This window comes from Arachis ipaensis, chromosome B08 (genome assembly GCF_000816755.2).
Source record: "Arachis ipaensis cultivar K30076 chromosome B08, Araip1.1, whole genome shotgun sequence".
Lineage (NCBI taxonomy): Eukaryota > Viridiplantae > Streptophyta > Magnoliopsida > Fabales > Fabaceae > Arachis > Arachis ipaensis.
Window position 1 is genome coordinate 110,507,538 of NC_029792.2, and position 23,588 is coordinate 110,531,125.

The 23,588-nt window shown below is 36.5% G+C and overlaps 2 protein-coding genes and 1 long non-coding RNA gene across 10 annotated transcripts; 2 read left to right on the forward strand and 1 right to left on the reverse strand.

Moving 5' to 3' along the window:
- LOC107612962 (F-box protein SKIP23) lies at positions 3,240-8,475 on the forward strand. 8 transcript variants are annotated; one of them, XR_002352840.1, is made up of 4 exons: positions 3,240-4,540; positions 4,963-5,072; positions 6,610-6,717; positions 7,848-8,475. XR_002352840.1 is itself a non-coding variant. In XM_016314766.2 (3 exons), exon 1 carries the CDS (start codon positions 3,400-3,402, stop codon positions 4,534-4,536), a length of 1,137 nt encoding a protein of 378 aa, XP_016170252.1. In that variant the 5' UTR covers positions 3,240-3,399; the 3' UTR covers positions 4,537-4,540; positions 5,029-5,072; positions 7,848-8,475. The 8 variants fall into 8 exon arrangements, 3 of the variants coding, with proteins under 3 accessions (XP_016170252.1, XP_020965354.1, XP_016170251.1); XR_001613885.2 differs by having other exon boundaries at positions 5,029-5,072; XR_001613886.2 differs by having other exon boundaries at positions 5,034-5,072.
- Positions 4,574-4,956, reverse strand: LOC110266019. The gene is made up of 2 exons (XR_002352842.1): positions 4,817-4,956; positions 4,574-4,689 (listed from the first exon to the last, which is right to left on the reverse strand). It is a non-coding gene; the product is annotated as an uncharacterized LOC110266019 (long non-coding RNA).
- Positions 9,465-15,873, forward strand: LOC107612961 (carotenoid 9,10(9',10')-cleavage dioxygenase 1). The gene is made up of 14 exons (XM_021109696.1): positions 9,465-9,934; positions 10,633-10,703; positions 11,024-11,038; positions 11,122-11,233; positions 11,453-11,552; positions 11,849-11,911; positions 12,332-12,442; positions 12,525-12,709; positions 13,450-13,588; positions 13,728-13,845; positions 13,931-14,032; positions 14,305-14,556; positions 14,820-14,931; positions 15,525-15,873. Exons 1-14 carry the CDS (start codon positions 9,701-9,703, stop codon positions 15,552-15,554), a joined length of 1,644 nt encoding a protein of 547 aa, XP_020965355.1. The 5' UTR covers positions 9,465-9,700; the 3' UTR covers positions 15,555-15,873.

Here is a 23,588-nt window from a genome sequence, read left to right on the forward strand (position 1 = left end):
TTTTGTTTTCGTCATACCCCTTTGAGGTCGTAGCAACTTGCCACCTCTGTTTTACATCCTAGGTGTAAAGTTCTGTGTGGTAGGGTGTTACACCGAAGCTGCCAATAAGGTAATTTTGAATGGGTTGAAGAAAAGATTGGATGAGCACCTGGGCTCTTGGGGTGATGAGGTGTGGTCGGTGTTGTGGTCATACCAAACTACAGTGCACTCCACTACTAACAGACGTCTTTCAGACTTACCTATGGCGAAGAGGCGGTAATCCTGGTAGAACTTGGGGAGTCAAGCCCAAGAATGCTTTTGGAAACCTCGGTAACTCATGAGAGCTTGTACTAAATTGACGAAGTCAGGCGTATGACTAATTTAGCAGAGCAAGCTCTGAAGCAAAAGGTAGCCAAGAGGTACAATACAAAGGTCCGACCTAGAAGTTTTCAAGCGGGGGATCTAGTTCTAAGGAAAGCCGATGCCGGGGTACCAGGAACATGAGGTAAGCTGGCCTCAACCTAGAAAGGACCCTTCATAGTAAAAGAAGTATTGGAAAAAGCGCATACAAGTTAGAAACCTTGGATGGTTCTGAAATTCTGAGCAGTTGGAATGCAACCCATTTGAAAAGGTATTATTCTTAGAAAATGTTGGAAGTTTTTGGAAATTTTCCTTTAATTTTCTTTGTTAAGTAGAATAAAGGCACTCATTTCCTAGGAATCTAGGTTTTTAATGAGGCCCCACTTGTATTCGGCCAAAGGAACTTTCTTTGCGACTTTATACCTCAAATAAGCATTTTAATTATTAATTTCTTTTGTGAATTCTATGATAAATTCATGTTATGCATTAAATATCCCCTCATTCGTTTAAAGTTGAAATTAAATTGAAATTAAAGTTCGAAATAAAACAATCTAACGAAGAAGGATATATAGCAAGCAGTGAAACGATAAAACGTTAACACTCATAAGTTAATCCCGAGTATAACAGGAACACATAAAGCTAAATCCCGAAGAAACGACGGGATAAGGTGCCGCAAAAGTACCACAGTTCATAATTACCAAGTTCAAAGTACTTAGAAAAATAAGTTACAAATCATGCTCATAATATTGAAACAACCTTTCTATCCACCACCTTCTTAAAGACAACGACTTCGGAGATGTCCAAATCGGGAGCCTTCAATTTGATTTGGTCAAGGATGTTCTTCTCGGCATAAAAAATGCCATCAACAGCCGTCTGTTCAGCTTTTCTAACAGAGAGATTGAGCTCTTTAATTTTCTTCGTTAGCTCGAAAACTTGTTTCTTCAAAGCTCCTCAATTTTCTTTATTAATTCGGAAACATGCTTCTTCAGAGTTTCTTCCCTTAAATCGGAAGCAACTTTGGCTTCCTTCAAACTCTTTACCTCATTCTCCAAGGAAGTTTGCTTACCTTGAAGGTCAGTAACTGAGTTGTTCAGCTTCTGAATTTGGATATTTTTCTCAGCAATCATTTTGTCCTTCGAGAGGAGCTTTGAGCGAAGAATTGAGATCTCTACATCTATGTCTCGGACATAAGTCGTAGAGCACAAAAACATCCTCTGAACTCGCGGAAGGGTATCCTCCAAAGGCATCTTGGCAAGAACTGCCTTGGTGTCCTCGTCCATAAAATGATGATCCACAAATTTGAGAGTTCGGAATCCCTTATCCAATACATGCTTGAAGGAGAAAGGGGCTAAAGCAGCAGCATCATCTTGTCCAACATTCTTTAGTTTTTTTCTGGCTAGGGAGTTGGTGCGAGAGTCCCCTTCCAAGATGTGGACCTCGAGACCTTGCCCTTCCCCACTCTCTTCAACCCTCCGAGGTTTTGGTTGACGACTAACAATGGCGGAAGAGGAAACTCTGTCGCCACCAGCCGTGATTGGAGGTTGGATTGTCAATCTCTTCTTCATTTTGGCAAAGACAGCAAGTCCCCCAGCCATATCAACTGGAAAACAAAGCAGAAGAGAACCCATAAGATAGGGAAACCAAAAATGCACCAAAGCAAGAAATAAGGATATGAAAGACAGGAAGCTTACTAATAGCATTGCGAGCAACTTTCTCGTTTATGAAGATGTCCCTCAAAACTAGAGGACGCTCATTCCATAGCATCATTAATAAATTGATACTAAGGGGTTTGTTGGCATTCACACCGAAAACTCGAATTTTCGGTCAGGAGACATTATAGTTTCAATAAAGATTAAATCTTTTGGTACCCTTCAAAGTTAGAAAAAGGTCATTGTGAGTCCAGGGCGTGGCGGTGCTGCCAATCCGCCAAGACCCCGTCCTGCCCTTTTAATGAACAGTGAATTAGAAAATGAGGAAAGAGCAAATGAAAGGTAGAGTAGAAATGAAAAGTTACTTAAATTCAAGTTAATGTTGTATTTATTGTTAGAGAGAAAAATCGAAAAGTAGGCTGATGGTTCGTAGAATGAGAGAATTACAATTGTTCCAAAAGAAATTAAAAAACTGTTTAGTTTCTTTAATAAACTTCCAGAGTTCCAATTTAAAAACGAGTCCAACTTTATAAATTTAAATACCATTGATAAAAGGGCCAAGGTCCGAGAATCTGAAGTGGGAGTACTATTCTGGACAAATAAGATCATAGTGGACTAACAATTAAGTAAGAATCTGACATTATGAGCTAAGTCGGAAACGTCGTAACAGTTACACTACTAAAGTCGAAACCGTCAAATCCTAACAATAGTAACACGGTATAAAAATATTAGAGGCTAGAAAAACAACAACTCCAAAAACCAAGTATAAAGAAAAGGATTCGCAATAGAAGAGGTGTAAAGGAAAGGATACGCAATAAATAAAGACACTTATTCTATATTACCAAAAAAATACTACTGAACTTTAATATCAAAGTATTTTGTAAATTGTCCACCCAACCTGATTTTGTGCATGCTGAAATCAGGATTTTTGACCTTCTCACCTTACCAGTTCGTAAATTCACTTCTTGTACGAACAGATATCGTGCATATACACCAAATAATTAATATCTGGTCATTGCTTCAATTTGGTGAGGTCTTCGTCCGAATTTAAGTTTCAAGTCATTTTCTTGGTTATTTATGAGATCCAATTGCTCTCTTGCATGTTAACCGATTTTGGCATGATTTAAGATAAATTTGAATCAAATTAAATATTAAGTAAAATTTTAAAATGTTTTAAAAATATTCAGGAGAAACAATATATTTTATCGTCAAATTTATTTTATTTTAAAAACCCCCCACATTTTTTATTATTTGTAAAAGTCATGTATTTTTGGGCAGGTTCCGAACTATGTTATGGACCCTAGTTGTGCAAGTAGTTGTAGAGCTTTCTCCTTTCTGACCACAAAGCATTTCCGGTTTGTTCCCGTCCGTTGTTCGCATTTCCTAGAGCGAAACTAGAAAACCAGCAGCGATGGCAGACTGGTCAGAACTCCCAAAGGAACTCCTCCGCCTAATCTCGGAACTCATAGACAGCCCCTTTTACCTTCTCCGATTCCGATCTGTCTGCTCCTCATGGCGCTCTTCCTCTTCCCCACTCCCCACCCACCTACCCCTCAAGTTCCCCACCTTCCCCTCCGCTACCGCCGCCACCCCTTCCATCTTTTCTCTCTCCAAACGCACCCTCTTCCTCATTAACCCACCTCACCAAACCCCACACCGTTCCTGGCTGATCAAAATCGGCCAAGACACCCATGGTCACACCCTCCTCTTCCACCCTCTCTCCCGTTTCCCAATCAAATCCAATTCCAATTCTAACTTAATATTAAACCTAATCGACCTCCCTGTCTTTGACATCGAACACGAGTTCATCCTCGCTGACACGTGTCCCACCTCCCTCAACGCTCTCTACATGGAGAAAGTCGTTTTCTCCTGGTTGGGTTCCCGAAAAGACGGTTTTGCCCTCCTCACGATCCACATATCCGGAAGGCTCGCCCTCTTCCGGTCCGGGCACCCTGACTGGACTATAATCCCCGACATGCTGACGCCGTACGACGACGTCTGCGTCCACAAGGGCAGCCTATTCGCCGTTGACAGCACCGGCCGGACCGTAATCGTTGGCCTTGACTTGAGTCTCACCCCGGTCGCTGACCCGGTCTTTGGCGGTGACAAGAAGTTCCTGGTTGCGTGCGAGGGTGAATTGTTCTTGGTGGACAAGTACTTGTCCTCTGATTATCTTTGTGAATTGGGGGGTTTTGATGATGATGATGAGGATGAGATCTATGAGCTTGGTTGTGAGAGGGCTGTGAGGTTTGAAGTTTATAGGTTGGAGGAAATGGAGAGGAGGTGGGTCGAGGTGGGGAGTTTGGGAGATAGAGTTCTGTTCTTAGGGGATGATTGCGCATTCTCGGCTTCCGCGTCGGATTTGGGTGTTGATAGAGGGGGTTGTGTGGTGTTTAGGGATGATACTTTCAACGTGAATGCGCTGGAGAGCGGGTTGGGTGTGTTTCACTTGGATGAAGGGAGGATTTCGCCTTTGTCTGATTACCCTAGCATTTCCAAGTTGTTCTGGCCTCCTCCGGATTGGGTTGGGTTGCATGGATTGCACTGATGAAGTGAGCTTTTATCTTGCCTTGATGTGTCTTATGTTTTATATTATTATGACATGAATAGCCATATGTATGCATTGGTTGAGTGTTAGTGATTTAAAATGCTTCATTTCCTGTTATTAGTGCTGTTTTACTTGTTAGAGGGTGATCCTTGGCTCTAAGATAGGAATGTTAACTTGCGATACTGAGGTCATGGGTTCAAATCTTGGAAATAGCTCCTCTGATGTGGGGGATCGGGCTGTGTGGATTAGCATTAATAGCATAGTCGGCATATGGCTATACCTCTATGGCTTTTCCATATCAACTTATATTTCTGAAGGACATTGCGTGGTTTTAGAATATAGGTAGTTAGTTGACATTCTAGAATTAGAACTCGAAGGGATTGTGCTTACATTGTTATTGATAAATACTCATCCTTTAGCGTTTAGGAATTATGGATCTTCAGCACCTGCTTTTCTTGATTTTATTGATGGTGCTACATTTCCTGTTATTAGAGCAGTTGTGGGGATCGGGCTGCACCGATTCCACAAGGTTGAAGGTTTGTGGACTGGATTGCTCTTTTACTGCTGTTGTAGTTCTTCAACGAATAGGCTGACCTGTTCTTCTAAAACTGTAGTCCATACTCCATAATAAAGGAGCTACTGATTTATACATGTGTCTTGTTTTAGGGATTTGACATTTGAGCAATTGCATGACTCTTGCTAGGTTTAATTTCCATGTGGTGTTTATAAGACTGCTACTTGTAACTTGTAAGTTGAGGATTTTAATCAGTGCAAAGTGTTAGATATAGTATGGTGACATAGGTCTACGATGTAAATTGTCATTGTCTGAAACTACAGTTTAGAGATAGTTAGGATAGACTCTGCTTATTGCTCGAAAGAACACCTAATAAAAATAGAATGACACAAAAAACGGTTGTACAATTAGCTGTACATTGTAAGAACCGTTGAACTAAATGGTTTAAATAATTTCTGGTATATAACCATAATTATGAGTTAATAGGGCATTTGTCAACAGGACCCGTAGGATGGGCATGCTGCCAATCTGCCATACTTGAATGGAATTTCCCTTTTATCTTAGATACTTCTGAAGGACATTGAGGAGTAGTGTTAGAATACAGGTAATTAGTAAACATTCCAGAATTAGAACACAATAGGATTGTGCTTAGCACGGTAGTCAAAATGAAGATTCTGAATCATGAATCGTGCGAGTATATTCGAGTCTCAAGCTCCGCAATTCAAATCGATGGCTTGAATAAGACATGCTTGACAATCATTCGATTAAATGTCCTGAATTGTACAATACGATCTGGAATTGCAAGTCACAGCTCCGGCAATGATTCCATTTGTGCTGCAACTTTTGGTATTTGGGTCGCAAAAGACGGGTGAAGAAGATTCGATGCAATATTCGCGTTCTTGTTTTAAGCCTTCAAAATGGTGATCTGCACTTGCTTTTTTTTTTCTTTTGAAAAAGTCATGTTCCAAATGGTGTGTTTTCTCATTAAAAAGTATAAAACACAAAAATATGGACCTATTCACAAAATGGTGCATTTCTTTGCCAAAAGTTTGAAATGAATATCTACGAACAATGTTTATGGGGATTGACGACGTTTCTTCTTTGCCTACAAGTCTTTTCTTGGGGAAAAATCTGTTTGTGTAGTGTTTTCTTTTCCCCCAGATTTTATTTCTCTATCTCTTTTTCTTATAGTCTTATCACGTCCTTGATGAGATGATAGCAAAAAAAAAAGAAAAAAAAAATATAGGTGGTGATGACTTTGGCCATGAAGATTAGATGGAGATCATAGACTTGTCTAATGTCTGTTTTGGCTAATACAAGAGATATTACTTGCTATTTGCTAGTATTTTAAGACTTTGTGCCTTTTGTTAGACCTTTGTTGATGATTATTTTGGTCTTTTGGAGCTTATACATGACTTCCGTAACAATCTATGTATTAGTTTTTGAAGTCTTAGTCTAGAATACTATTTTGTCAATAGTGTGGTATATATTTTGCAATTTTATGTTGTGCCAATAACCTTGGTGCTTAGATTGTTATTTGATAAATATTCATCCTTTAGGCTTTAGGAACTAAGAAAGGGAGCCTTGGAGCAATGATTGAGTTGTCTCCGTGTGATTTCAAGGTCATGGGTTCAAGCTGTGGAAACAGTCACTGATGTAATTATTAGGTTAAACTGCGTACATTACACCCTTTAGGTTCGGCCCTTTTCCAGACCTTGCGTTAACGCGGGATGCTTGTGCATCGGGCTGCCTTTTTTTAGGCTTTAGGAACTATGGATCTTTGGCAACCTCTTTTGTTTCTCAATTTTGTTATTTTAGTGATGCTTCAACATTTTCTCAAATTTTGAAAAGATAACTTCTCCATGTTTTGGTGCGTATTGTCGGCGTTATAAACATTGCAATTTCAAATAGAATGTAATGTAATATTGCATTTTCTAGTTTCTTGGTATGTTATTCATCCTTTGAAGTGACAACATTCGTATGAGTACATTTATATGGGTTGCATTTTGCCCCAACGAAAGATACTACTTGTCGAAATGTTCTGTTTTGTCGCATGTTGTGTAAGTTATCTTGGCTGGATAACTTATATATATTCGAAAGAACATGGAGAAGGTTGCCTTGGGTTGGAGTGACTTCCCTATGTTATTTAACATTGTTTGGAACGGAGTGTTGGGCAGCAAAGGGTGAGTATAAGTTTAGTGTGGCCGAATGAGAATACTTAGAAGAATGAGTGACCATAGACATTTGGACAGAAAAAGGAATGATGATATAAGAGAGAAAGTTATTGTGGCGTCTATTGTTGAAAAGATGGTGGAATCTTGTCTTAGGTGGTTGGGACATGTTAGGAGAAAATTGGTAAGAGCATCCAATTAGGATGATGGATCAGATGGAAGATAGACAAGTGGTAGGGGTAGAAGAAGATCCAAAAGAACCATACGTGAGGTAGTCAAGACTCAAGAGATCTATATATGAATGGTCTCACTACAGACATAGTACATAATAGGGTGCAATTGCGTCGTTTGATATATGTAGCCGACCCTACTTAGTAGAAAACTTTGTTGTTGTTGTTATTGTTGTTGTATATAAAGAAAAGTATATATCTTGTCTACTCAAACTGTTCAGTTGGTGTATGAAATATTGTCAGTTGTAAATAAACAAATATAAAAACCTTTTTAACAGACCTACAAGTTATAGCATTTAGCAACTGTTTCATCTTTCATATTGCAGTACTTGCATATTTAGGCGATATTTTAGGAGTACAAGGCTCTTGCTAATATTGTTTACGCAACTAATACAGGATCACTTAAAATTACTGATGTCCCTAGTGACCTTACACCAACAAAGCTGCTTGTGACAAGGCTGCAGTGGAAGTTGAATAAAGGCTAGCATACTTGTTAGTGATCAGGAAGGCCAATTTATCTCAGAGTCACATGTCTGGCTATATGCATTTTGTTGAGATTGATAAGGCTGCTATTTCATGTTTAATGCTGGTAAGCTCATGAATTCGGTGTGGATTGTACATAAGCTAGATTTATAAGCCCAAACTTCTATCACTGCAAATCATGGAGGCAAGGCATAGTAGCCATTTTCTATCTTTGCAAATAATTTTCTTGATATGTCGGAGCTTGTCATTTTGATCACTACTAGGTGTTTGCCCTATACTGTTGTGTAATCATTCATTGATTTTCTTTTTTCTTTTTTCTTTTTTTGAAATGAAAAAAGTAAATATTTGAACGTAGAACTATTACTCTTAGTTCCCGTGCCTCTTCTGGCCTGAATTAATTCCTTTCTTTTAGATGTTAAAGGAGTAATAGAGGGAAGAGTTGCAGAATGCTGAATCTTGAATATTTCTGTAATCTAGAACTATATGACTAAATCTGTTATTCTTTTTGTTTTTTGTTTAATATATATTTAAATGTCTCTAAGAAATTGTGTCGGACATTTTCATTCCTAAAAAAATTATATTACATTTAAGTTCTTGAATTTTATAAAAATAAGACATAAGTCTTTATAATAGTCAGATTCGTTTTCACTTAGACAAATAGATCATCAAAAGTATGTTGGTAAAGTTTAGAAATTTCAACGTAATAAAATTTTTTTTGGAAACGAAAATATTCAATGCGAAATTCTTTAAAGGCCAATTTAATATATATTTTATTTTCTTTAATCTTTATTTCGTTACAATAACTAATTTTTATTGAATTTTCACTATAGAGTATCTTTATAGGAATCTGTTAATGCTCTAAAACTAAATTGTTAAAAAATTTCTCTAATATGCAAAATAGCAAACTTTAATTTCTACATTTGTAAAAAATATTGAGGCACTCATTCCGAAAAACTCTTTTATCGTTCATTAATAAAAATACATAATATATATAATTTCTAACTTTTGTTGGTGTCTAACGTCTATATAGAATTTCTAATTTGATATAATAAGTTTTTGTTTTTTTCATTTTTTGCAAATATTAATATATTTCGAAAAAAAGGAAGTGCAATATTTTTTAAAAAATGTTTTGCTCTTAAAAGTAACAATTTGAGTTGGTTGAATGATAAACTCACTAGTCGTTTAAGCAAGTATAAAAAATTTGAATTTTATTTTGTACATACAATAACTTATTGGTTTATGACAAGTTTTTAAATAGAACTTCATCTTTGACTGGTTAGGTGGGTAAATACAAGATGAGTTTTTATTTTTTATATATACATTATATATAGAATAGATAAATACAAAAAATTTAATAATAATGATTAATATTTTTCTAAGTAAAACTTTATCCTTTTTCTGCAAACAAGCCTTGTTGAAGAGGTTCATCATCAACGGATTAATTACCCGTTTTCATCTCCCGCTAATTTTGCAAGAAAATGAGTTAACGTAGTAATGGGTACTTGGGTGGTGTGGGTTGGATACTGGATAGTATAGCAACTATTTTGTGGCAACAACTCCAACACCGAACCACATGCACCAAGTTCAGTATCCACTGTCTTCAACGTGGCAATTTCTGTGCCAGCAACTCCAACACTGAACCACATGCCACAAATCATTGATAAATCTACGAGTTACGACCCACATGCACAACCACGTAACTTGAAAGCTCAAAGGCTTTTGTTTGAGAGACTCGCTACTGGGCATTTCCAGTCAAAGCAGAGGCAATGGGCGATGAGGGTGAGAAATTGATTAATGGAAAAGAAGTAGAGGGGATAGTGAAGGTGGAACCCAAACCAAGCAAAGGGTTGGCATCTAAAGTGGTAGACTTGTTGGAGAAGATTGTGGTCAAGTTGTTCCATGACTCTTCACTTCCACAACAATATCTCAACGGCAATTTTGGTCCTGTGCTTCTTGAGACCCCTCCCACTAACAACCTCCCTGTTACAGGATACCTCCCGGTCAGTAATACACTTGGCCATTTCCTCCTTCTTCTTCTTCTTCTCTCTCTCTCTCTCTCTCTAAAGGAAAGGTCTTGCTTTTGTTGACTTGTGAAAGTCTTGACCAACAAATTGATTGAACTGGTATTTCCAACAAAGCGTTTGGCGATTCTGAAATGCATTTTGAAAAAATGAAAAGCTTTGAAGCTATAATTAGTGCCATAAAACCACTTCTCCAAAAGCTGATAGGAAGAGTCACATGAACGACTCTCTAACATTTAGCAAATTACTATAGTAAAAACTGAAGGCTGAAGCAGTTGCATTTTTATCAATGAAGCTGGACGTCTGAGATGATCATTACTAAGTTTATTTTAGAATTTTGTCAGATACCATTAACTTTATGTGGTAAATTATCTAATGTGCTTGGAATGTTTCTGGACTAATAACAATAATTGGCCATATAAAGTTGTAGACATGAATATATTACTTGATAGATATGAAGAATCTATACTTGATATATGGGCATTGGAGCTTCTCTTTGTTTATACATTAAAGTTAGTGATGCTTCCTTTTGCCTCATTTGAATCTGCTGACCCTGATCATGAGAAGTATTTCTGTATCCTTTGGTACTTATGGTTTTGGACAATTTCATCATCACTAGTCAGTGAGTAAGATAAAGTTTCTCTGATTTTTGACCTGCTGTTTGAAATGTAATCCAGGATTGCTTGAATGGAGAATTTGTCAGAGTTGGACCTAATCCAAAGTTTGCTCCTGTGGCTGGATATCACTGGTAAAATTTTTGTTTCTTTCTGTTTCCATTTTTGGGAGCATCAATGACACAGACTACTCAATCTATTCACTAGTCACCAACTCACCATTAATCCGCTCCTAGTGACTTAAATTTCATGTGAATGAATGCACCAAGCAGACACCATGAAGAATATATGATGAGATCCTCCTATAAATAAGTGAAAGAAAGTTTTGTTGATCAATATATTCTGTCAATTTGTCATTTTCTTTTTCTCCTTTTTTACTTTCCAAGGGAAGGTACAATATATTTCTGCTTGAGATTGAGTTGTTCTTATGCTTCATTTCTTCTTTTGTTTGCAGGTTTGACGGAGACGGGTCTGTAACTAATTTTCCATTGCATAATGATAATATATAGGGTTCAAAGTTTTGTGCTGATCTTCCAATATAATTTTATGTAGTATGATTCATGGTTTGCGCATCAAAGACGGAAAAGCTACATATGTTTCCCGTTTCGTCAGAACTTCTCGTCTGAAACAAGAAGAATACTTTGGTGGTGCCAAATTTATGAAGGTATAACAATAATAAGTATTGGAATGTAGTTTAAAGTATATATTTGGACAATTGAGGTTCTGCTTTAATGTTCACAGGCTTTATACACACTCTTAGGAATAAGAATAAGTCAATAATCAAGTATATATTTTGAAATTACATGAAAAGAAAATGCATTACATGGAGAAGCACAATGAGAATTTTAGAGCTTTATGTTTCTTCTTATATGTCAAATCTCAGATTGGAGATCTCAAGGGCCTGCTTGGACTGTTAATGGTCAACATACAAATGTTGAGATATAAACTGAATGTATTGGATGATTCTTATGGGCATGGAACTGGTAATTTATGCTATCTACTAATTCATTTTTCAATTCAAGATCATCGGAGAAATTTGATATCTTTCAAATTTATTCAGTACAATTCTAAGAACATCTTAGTTTATGTCATGTTTGAAGGTTTAATTCGTTACACCTAAAATAACTACTATAAACTCGAGATTTCATGTTTTATATTGGACTTGACCTTACTAATTTCTGGTAAACATGTTTCAGCAAAGTTTTCTAGTCAATGAACATTTTGTGTTTAATCCTGGATCAAGTAACTCTCTCTCATATTCTAATTCTATCTCTACCAGCTAACACAGCTCTCATATATCACCATGGGAATCTTCTAGCACTCCATGAAGGAGATAAACCCTGTAAGAACATCTACTATTTCTCTCTTTCGAGATTCCGTTAATTGTAATGTTCCCACCACTTCCCTAGAGAAACTTCAATCAAACCAATAATTCCTTGATTTATAAATCTACTTAATCTTGCGATTGTATTATTAAGATATATTTCTTTTTATAGGCAAATGCTAATGCGCTCTAGAGAAAGTAAGGATTGCAGCACTGTTTAAACTCTACACCCTAAATTCTAAATCCTAAACCTAAATTTTAAACTTTAAATCTTGAATTCCAAACTCTAAATATGAGCTGCTGATATAAAACATAATAAATGAAGAGTTAAGATTTGTTTAATTAACAAGGAGTGCAACACTCCTTACTTAGTAAGGAGCCTTTACGGATGAACCCGTTTTATGTAGGCCTGAAGTAGTCTCAACTTGAATTTTGTAGATGCTATTAAAGTTTTTGAGGATGGAGATCTGCAGACTCTCGGCTTGATGGACTACGACAAGAGATTGGACCATTCCTTCACTGCACATCCCAAAGTTGACCCATTTACTGGTGAAGAATTCTTCAAGTAAGAACTCAAGTTTATTGAGTTGATTGAAGCTATCATTCTAACCTGTTATGCTTTTGTATGCAGGAGAGATGTTTACATTTGGCTATTCGCAAACTCCACCATATCTCACTTACAGAGTGATTTCAAAGGATGGTTTTATGCATGATGCTGTACCTATAACGATATCAGAACCCGTCATGATGCATGATTTTGCCATCACAGAAAATTATGCAATATTTATGGATCTTCCTCTATATTTTAGGCCAAAGGTACTGTTCTTACAATATGATAAACTAAGTCAATCTACTTATCTTTGTAGGATATTTGGTTCTTGAAGTTTTTCTTCTTTTCCCACTAAGGCCTGCTTCCCCCTTTCCATGAACACACTAAACACTACCCTTATTTATTCATTACTAGTCAGTTTGGCCGCAATACCCTACACTCTTCTTTACTTATTCAGATACAGTTGTCTTCATCTGAAGTTGATAATTGAGAATCGTTAGATAATTTGACATGTTTCACTAAATTGTCATCTAACGATCTATAACTATCAACCTCACATGAAGACAACTGCATGCGAGTTTCTACCTTAATAGTCACTCTTTAGCTTATGTGCGTTTTAGTGTTGCATAAATTACAAAATAAAGGAAAATTATCTGTATGGATCATTGACACATTAATTAATATAGGAGATCAGGTATATTAGAACAAGTAAAAATGTCCTATTTAAATTATATTTAAGGACCAAAAATTTGTTATGTAGACAATAATACCCTTAAATTATTATTTATTTTCTCAATATAATGTGGAACTATCAATCAATTTGAAACTCAAGCTGAAATAGTAGGAATGATATAAGATATTGGACAATTCTACACCCATATATCAATCATCTTTGAGGCCCTCCATAAAATTCATAGTGGCAAAACTGTAATGGCAGATCCTACCCCCCTGGTGGTCCACATCTTGAGATTTTATGTGAAAAAAAAAGACCTGCTCTATTTTTCAGGACATGGTGAAGGAAAAAAAATTGATATTCCAATATGATTCAACAAAGAAAGCACGGTTTGGTGTCTTGCCTCGTTATGCAAAGGATGAGCAGCAAATTAGATGGTTTGAGCTTCCAAATTGCTTCATATTCCACAATGGTGTGTTCAAATGTCCATATTTCTCCTTATGCTCTCTGTTGGTATCCTTTCATTACGATCAAGAAAAAAAAGTCAGTGAAAGTCAAAATTGAAGATCGAATTAAAAAATGTGCTTTTATTGAGTGACTTTTTGTTTCAGCAAATGCTTGGGAAGAGGAAGATGAAGTTGTTTTGATCACATGCCGCCTTGAAGATGTAGATTTGGACGGGGGCGGTGGTGCTGTCAAGGAAACAATTGGAAGTTTAACCAATCAGCTGTATAAGAACTCATCCTATGTTCAGTGAAAGGAGGGATATACTGGTTGATTTCTAGTTTCTCTTACGTTGACTACTCTTTTTCAGGTATGAAATGAGATTCAACATGAAAAGTGGTCAAGCTTCCCAGAAGAAACTATCAGAACCTACTGTAGATTTTCCCAGGGTCAATGAAAGCTACACTGGCAGGTAAGTCTTAGGAAAATTAGTGAAATCTAGGAACTGAACTTGTAATATCTGAATCATCTTCCAAATCAAAATTGATAATCATTTTGCTTTTTATATTTAGGACTAATGTGTGCAACATTTTTATGTGGTTGGGGGCCAAGTTCTAAGTTATACATTAGAAAAAATGATTAAGGACTGCATTGGGTGTTTACTCTATTATTTACGTTCTAAGTTGTAGTAGGCTATACTTTTCTTCCATCACTTGTATCGACGATCTACATTTTCAAACACAGGAAGCAGCGTTATGTATATGGGACCATATTAAGCAGCATGGCAAAAATTACAGGGATTGTTAAATTTGATTTACATTCTGAACCTGAGTTAGGAAAAACAAAGCTTGAAGTTGGAGGAAATGTTCAGGGTATCTATGCCTTGGGGCCAGGGAGATTCGGTTCAGAGGCTATCTATGTTCCTCGCGTGCTTGGTACTCCTTGTGAAGAAGATGATGGATACTTGATCTTCTATGTGCATGATGAGAATACTAAGTATAACTTTACACTCTCTTCTTCAATTTCACTTTGTTGCTATTATTTTACATGTATCGAATCATGCATAGAAAATTGAGATTATATGGTCTTAATGGAATCTGGATAGACCTCTCTCTCTTTATCTCAAGTACTACTAAATTGTTTGCTTCTTCTATTATTATTCTTATTCTTATTCTTATTGTTGTTGTTGTTGTTGTTGTTCACCTCATCTTTGTGAAAAGAATAAAGTCTAAGAAAAATTCTAACATCAAATAATGCAGAAACTCATATGCACATGTCATCGATGCGAAAACAATGTCATCAGATCCCGTTGCGATTGTTGAGTTGCCAGCGAGAGTTCCATATGGTTTTCATGCTTTCTTTGTTACTGAGGTTTGTGCTCCTTCTGTTTCTTGAATTTTCATATTAAATGTTTTATGCTTGATAATTTAAGGAATAACGATAGGGAGACGATAACACAAAGTTATCTTATTTAACTTAATATCTATAATTGTATATCAAAAATGCTATTTACACACTAAAATCAGCCATGAAATATTTGTGTAAAAATATATATGTAATTTAAGTTTAACTCATTTTTAATATATATTTTATATTTCAAAGTGTATTCTACACTGATAGTTAATTTTATACATGTAACATCTATAATTATATATTTATTACATCTAAAATTACTAATTTATTTTAGTAATAATTAAAGAATACAACATAAGAAAATTGATGCATTAAATAAAGCCAAACACCAGCAAGTTATGGCTCCGTATAGTTCCCAAATTATGGTCTCCAAAACATTATACAATTTAATCATGTGTTGTCGTATCCGTAAAGAATTGTGCACTAGCACTAATTATATCTGTCTCTTCTGTCATCACTTATAACTTTGTTCCTATCCTTTTTTGTTTTCTTTCTTGAGTGGTTCTGCTGATTTCTTTTTCCTCCTTTTGTCGATTTATGACCTTTCACAGGAGCAACTTCAAGAACAGGGGAAACTCTGATTGTTCTGCCATCCTCGGTTTCTATACCCATCCTTCTTAATATGCTCATGCAATTTTACTATGCTTGCATATATTTTATCCTCTATCAATAATATCACACAGCCTTATGTGTTTCAAATCAGCTTTCGTCGCTTTCTTTGTATAGTGATAATTCTTTTTTTTTTTTGGGATACTAGCTCCTTCTCCCATGATCATTAACAAAATTTAAATCATGCATAGTGATCCTATAAACAATACAAGTACAATAAAAATGCTGATGTAAAGATAGGACGCTTAAGAGTTTATAATATTTACTTGGTCAACCAATTCATTCTTTTAATTTAGATGATTCTTAATTTTATTATATGCGAAAAAATGTTTGTCATTTAATATTTGTGAATGTATTATTAGATATTTATGTAAAAGTTTTTATATTTGACAAACGTATAAAATTAAAATCATATTGAAAGTTAGAAGCTACGTTATGCATATACTATAATATGCTATATTTACTTAAGGATGACAATAAACGAGATAGAGTAGAGTTTTAAACTTCATTCTAACCTAGCTACAAAAATAATTTTACATCTGATCTATCCAACTCGTAAAAAAATAATAATAAATTGAGTCCCGCTAGGGAGACAATGGAATATCTCTACAATATCTACAATAGACTATTTATTTGTCCCAATATGAATTAAAAATGAAAATCAACCCACATTTAACCTAATTTCAAATAACCCAGTGAGTTTTATTTTAATCATAACCATCCAAATCCTAATCAAATTTACCTCCAATCCTATTGTTCTTCCCCAACGGCAACCCTTTTCACCAAACCTTCACCGCCCCTGACCATTCCACCGCTGCATCTCCATCGGCCCAGATTTGTTCCACGCGACTCATCCTCCAACAGCACCGACCAGACCCCCGAGACTCGCCGTCCATCAGCGCCATACCGGACTCTCGCGGCTCACCCTCCATCAGCGCTGAACAGGAATACCGTGGGTCACCCCTCAGCAGCGCCGCACCAGACCACCACGGCGCATCCTTCTTCAGCGGCGACCAGACCACCGTTTCACCCTCCAGAGCGCTCCTCTTCAGTAGCCGGCAGAACTCAGTGTGGTCGCCCTCTGTTTCCGTCGTGGGTGTCACTGTTACGGCCCCAAAACACCGAACATCATCCATGAACAACTGGAGGTTAGTGAGTTGATTTTTTTATGCGATTATAACTGTTTATGATGCTACTAGTTTTACAAGCAATGAATTTTGTTGAGGTGTTTGGTTGTTCATAGTGAAAAAATCAATTGTTACAACTTCACTATAACGGGACGTGTATAATATGTTGAAATAAATTGTACAAGTTGTTGTTTTTTATGGTTGCATTGGTTTTTATTCTAGTGTGCAAAATTTTGCAAAATTTCAGTTTAATTAGTACAGCAGTTTTGGCTCACCATTTGGTCTTTTGAATGCAACGTTACTTAAATTACTTGATCATAGTCGATCTGTATTTGACATAAAAGGGATGGTTACTTTCTTACTTATCCGGATGACTGATTTTCGTTCTAGTGAATGCTATTTGTCTTTGCTATCTTGTTGGTATATTTGAATCAGGTACTGCATAAATTTTGTGTATGTTGAACACTTCAGCACAGATTTACTTGAGCAACATGGTGCTGCTTTTTTGTTTTTAAATTCCTTAGATCGGTCATTGAAACCTTTTAAAGTTTTGCTTAAATTAGCTTATGTCTATATGGTCCTCAAATTTGCTGTTCAAGTTCTCAAGAAGTACCATATTGCTAAAATTGTAAAGCAGGATCCAAGACTTCTTGATGCACTAGCTTAGACATTTTTTTAAAGAAAATAAAAGGAATACATTACACCATTTAGGAGTATAACTGTGATAAACCTTAAAAGTATCTTTGTGCTTATTATGTTTAATTCTATCTATTTGACATTTGGTTAAATTTGTGCAACGTTACAGTGGTTGAGAATAGAGAAAATTGGAGCGTTGGACAAATGCAACTTGTTTTTCTTGCTAGGATGCTATTGAAGAATAGAAGGATTTTGGTTCTAGATGAAGCAACAACATCCATTGATAGTGCAACACAATTTAATTCAAAAGACTATTAGAAATGAAACTAGTGAATGATTTTGGTTAATGACGAATTAAATACACATTTCTTACTTATTGCAGTGTCTCTTGTATTCATGAATGTTCTTAAAATGGGAATGCTCCTGTTGAGAGAAAACATATACCACAATTATTCTAAATCTATGAATGAGAAATTTAACGTACATATTAAAAATTGTGGTCAATTCATAATATACTAGATGTTCATTTTATTAGATATACAATTGCTTATTTTTATTTTTAAGTAGTTGTTTAGTTGATTAAATTGAATTTTAAGTGAATACAATTATAATATTCTGGATGTTCAATTCAGTAGGTATGCAGATGGTTACTTTTATTCTTAAATGGATGTTTATTTGATTGGATTATATTTAAGTAAATACAATTAAAATACGCCAGATGTTCAACTCATTAGGGTTTAATACAGGATTTTTTTTTCCAATACAAAATGCTTATTGAGCTAATTCACCCGTTGGAGTATTAAGGTTTTGTTCATGAGTCTTGATAAGGACTAACATGTGATTGCTCATTTATTTTCTGAACTTGTCTGAATAAATTCGTAGAATATCTTTCAATCATTAATACTTACTAGGCGACAAAAATAACCATCTATTTTATTTATGAACGTAAACATCCGAATCCTTATTAAAGTGAGCAGCCAGTGAGAAATTTTTTTTTCATTTATGGAACCAATGAATAAATACAAAAAACAGAAGTAATGACTATATTGTGATAAAAAAAAATACTTTTCATTTACAATAGGTAATGAAACTAATAAACACTTTTCACTTTTGCAATACAACATTTAAATTAATTCATGGATATAAATATTGCGAGCTATTGTTCATCTTGAGCTATTGTCAGCTTGTTCCGGAAAAACATAAGTTTTTGCCTTGGTTGTGTCTTAAGGAGGCTCTTCCTACTGCAAGTTTTCGCTTTAGAAGAGGGATGTCGTCATCGGATAGGTGTCCAAGATGTCTATCTAGCCAGGAATCGGTTTTACATTGTATTCGGGATTGTCCAAAAGCTCAGCTTGTCTGGCATAGGTTGGATATTTCTTGTCATCCTTTGGATTTGAAGAACTGGTTCTTGTATCATAGCAAAGAGCATCCGTTCAAGTTCTTTTCGGGACTTTGATGGATATGGCGAGCAAGGAATAACGACATCTTTAATCCCCATGAAACTTGGCCTCCGGAAAAAGTGATTTGTCTGGCATTAACTTCAGAAAAGGAGCTTAGGAATATTTTTGAATTACAACGTATGTCCCTTCCCTCTACTCTAAATGGTTTTTGGAATCCCCCATCCATTGGTACTTTTAAGATTAATTGTGATGCTAGTTATTTTGGTTCGGGTGATAGTGTTGGTTTTGCTTATGTTATTAGAGATTGTAATGGGAGCTGGCAAAGGGGGTGTTTGGAAATGATTGAGAGTAATAGTATTCTTCAAGGAGAATTATTTGCTATTTGGAGAGGATATCTCTTAACTTGGGATGTGGGTCAACGAGATGTTATTTGTGAGACGGATTGTGTAGAAGCATTTAATCTTGTTACTCAAGATGGGTTTGGGTTTATTGATCCACTGGTGCTCAAAATAAGAGATATCATGCATTGGAATTGGCGTGTTGACTTTCGTTTGATTATGAGAGATGCAAACACGGTGGCAGATACTATGGCAAATATGGCGATGAAGTTACAACTTTCGCATGTGGAGCTTCTTTCACCTTGGGAGGAGTTTAAGAGTAGTCTTAAACGGGACTGTCCCTCTATTTAAGCAGTTCCTTGTTTTGTTTGTTTTGTTTTTCTTTTTTTTAATTTTTTTCAGTCACAAAAAAAAATCTTGAATTTCCAAAAACTTGTGCTTCTGATTATGAGCTAAAGAGTTAGCGCTATACATCTTCTTTGGGTTTAAATGTTCCAAATCTTTCTTAAATACCCAATTGTACCCATAATTGTTCACTTCTACTACTTCTTCTGAATAACGAGTCAATGCAACTAATTTAATACCATCAAGATCAGATGTTCCTTCTTCTAAAACAAAAAAAAAATTATTAATGAAAACTTCCCTGGATAAGAACATTAACAACTTATGAGCTAATTATTGGATAAAACTTTCCTAAAATGAAGATGGCCGTTTCATCAAAACAAGTAAACGAGCAATAGTATAATCCAAATATACATCCACTTTTCATATGAATGAACTATCCGCATACATAGTAAAATAAACATTATTTTTAGGTAATAAGAGATAACTAACGAATTGACCAGAATACCTCCTGCGCACTATGATTAAATGATTTAACTCAAATCCAACTTCAATTCAAGAAAAAATAAATTAAATCTAATTCAAACCACATAACAAAAGAAACCTGCAGAACATGTGCATGTACAATCCAGTATTCAATAAGTATTGATATTATTGTATTTGTATAAATTAATAAAAAAATCAATAAATATTATAAATTTTAATATTTGTGCTTCTAACTTCTTTTCTACATATTTTATAGGATATATATTCAAATTTTTATATAAAATAATCGTGAAAAATCAAAGAATTGATGTATTTTTTAGAGTAAAGGACAAATAGGTCCTTAAACTTTTTTTTCGCAGACATTTTCGTCCTCAAGGATTGGAAAATACATTCATGTCCCTGACCCTTTCAAAATGCGGACAAATTGACCCCTCCGTTAAAGTGACTCCGTTAGACTCAACGGAAAACGCTGACGTGGCTCCCGTGGCGCTGACCTGGCCGTTACGGGAGCACACGTGGCACACAACTTTTCAAAACAGGACATATTAGTCCTCTCACACTAAAACGTGTACCTTTTCAAAACAGGACATATTAGTCCTCCCAACCCAAAACGACGTCGTTTCATCCAAACCCCCAATCTTTCACATTTATGAGCCCTAATCCTTCCACAGATCAGCCACCTCCTGCCCCTGACTCCCTCTTCCACCACCACCTACGTTGCCCCTCCTCTCCTTGCCCCATCTCCCTCCCTCTCCACTCCCTCGCTTACCCTAACACACTCTACTCCCCTCCCCATGCGCACCCTCCACAACCACCGTGTCCCACTGTTCTGTTCTAGTCTCATGATACAACTACGTTGGTAAAAAATCCAACAACCAAAACCTGCACATGAACCTGCCTAGAAAGCTCAAAGTCTTTCATCTTCACACAAACAATCAACACACTTGCAAAACTAAACCCATTATACCCAATACACAATCTCCTCAACTCCCCATAAAACCCCAAAGCCTCACCAAACACCCCATTACGCGCATACCCAACAATCATCGTATTCCACGACACCAAATCTCTCTCAGGCATTCTATCAAACACACCCCGAGCCTGCTTTATCATGCCCAATTTCACATACCCAGAAATCATATTGTTCCAAGAGTACAAATTTCTAGCCTCCATTTTGTCAAACACCTTGCGGGCACCAACAAAATTGCCGCAACTAAAGTACATACAGATCAAATGGTTGGCAAAATACGTAGTGGGGCGTTTGAAATCGGTGAGCTTGAGATGCAAATGGACCAATTTGCTCTCACGGTAGGATTTGGAGGCGGAGCAATGGCGCAAGAGGATGGCGAGAACACGAGAAGGTAAGCGAATTCCCTTAGGGTGGAAGTGATCGAGAGATGAAACGGCTTCGTAGAGGGAAGGAGCGTTGAGGAGAGACTTTGAAATGCAGAGCTTGAGGGATTTGAAGCGCTTGAGCTTGTTGAGGGGTGAGAAGGAGAGAGGCAATGGCATTGCAGAGGAAGAAGAACATGTGAGTTGCTGTTACAGTTCGTCGTCATCTATGTGTACGTGCGATGGTGGAGAAGCTCCGGCCACCATGGACGGGGGATCTAGGAAAATGAAGGTGGTGGCGGCGGATAATAATGAAAATGGTGGAAGAGGGAGTCAGGGGCAGGAGGTGGTTGGGGTTGGAGGTGGCTGATCTGTGGAAGGATTAGGGCTCATAAATGTGAAAGATTGGGGGTTTGGGTGAAATGACGTCGTTTTGGGTTGGGAGGACTAATATGTCCTGTTTTGAAAAGCTGTGTGCCACGTGTGCTCCCGTAACGGCCAGGTCAGCGCCACGGGAGCCACGTCAGCATTTTTCGTTGAGTCTAACGGAGTCACTTCAACGGAGGGGTCAATTTGTCCGCATTTTGAAAGGGTCAGGGACATGAATGTATTTTCCAATCTTTGAGGACGAAAATGTCTGCGAAAAAAAAGGTTAAGGACCTATTTGTCCTTTACTCTATTTTTTAAGAGGAAGGCTAATATTCAAGAAGGATAACATATAACTTTTATAATATTAACACATGTAGATAGTTCTTCTACTTTAATGAATCACGAAAAAAGCGAAATATAACCTTCAAAAGTTTAAAGAGTTGCATCCGATGAGTTTGACCTTAATTCTTTAGAACGAGACCCTGGAAAACGGCTTCAAATTTGGCAATATCACCCAAATCAGAAAGATGAGGTTAGACAAACTTATTTCTAATGGGGTCCATATCAAAAGCATCTTGACAATTATTTTCTATTTGGCCCCCCCCAAATTTTGTTTCAAGCTCCGCCACTGCCTACGGTATTTATGTGAGTTGCATTTAACCCTGTATGGGCATGGCCAACGCCACCATGCCTCACTGACAGCAAGGTAGGCTCTGCGTTTGAAATCACAGGAGAATTTCCGGATTCATTTCCTCTAGTCTCATCACTGGAAGTAGAAGAAGATGTTGTAGAAGTATTTGACATGTCAACTGACGCTGATTTCTTTGCCTCTGGACGCACGAACTTACCACTACGCAACCACATGCAAATTCAAAACTCCTGGTTTTCCTTTTGACAATTACAATTTATTGACAAGGTCCCACCGAGCATGCCAATTTGTTTTACTCAAATTTTTGTTAATGTTTAAAAGAAAATGTGGGTATCTCAATGTCGCAATTGTATCGTCAATAAGAATTAAAAAAGATTAAAAGTAACAAATAAACAAAGAAATGCGAGGTGCCGGAGACAAAGTAAATTGCAAAATTTAAACAAACAAGGAATTAAAGAGAAGATGAAGAAGAAAACATAAACGTAAAAGAGAATAGCAAGTAAAAGTAGAGAAATTTTATTAATAAAAATTGGAAAAAAGCAAAGTACAAGTGTTTGAGTTCAGAGGAATTACTTAAGATTCCCAATTTTACTCTGTTATGCTAAGAGGTTGAGAGCGTTTTGGGTTTCTAAGTATTTTTCCGAAAGAACTGAACTGTTTACAATGTGTTTCTAAAGCTTTATTTATAGACTAACCTAATATCAACTGACAGTTACCATTTGTACACCTATTGCGAGAAATTTAGATTGGCTGTAACCGTTCCCGCACCTCTTGTAAATTTCAAAAATTAAATAGATAACCGACTGTCAAATGATCTAATTTAATTTAAAATAAATATAAATATTATATATGAAGACATCACCATATAACTACTATTTTTTTATAATTTTTTTATAAAAATTATATTTTGTCTAACAATACATCTCAAGTAAGAACATATATTTATGGTTATAAATAGAAGCATCACCGAGTTTAGGACTCTTGGAGGCAATCATTTTCTTTTCCTCTTTGGTCATACACTCTTTGGACTGATTGGGCTGAGGTTATGGTATTTGGAGGTTGGCTTTTTCTATTGGGTTTGAAGTTAGATAACCCAGCCCAAAGAAGAACCCGGAACCGAACACGCACCCACACCCAGACCGACCCGGAACCCACCTAGAACCCAATCTAACCTATCCTGCTGAGTGCTGACTGATGCCTTCGATGCTAAGCTCTGCCTTCTCCTTCTACTGATCCGCAGTGTCCCTGTCTCCGCCGTCACCTCCGATTGTGCCCAAGGGTCTCCTCGTCGTGCTCCTCCTCGGCTTCCGGTGGCACTGTCTCCTTC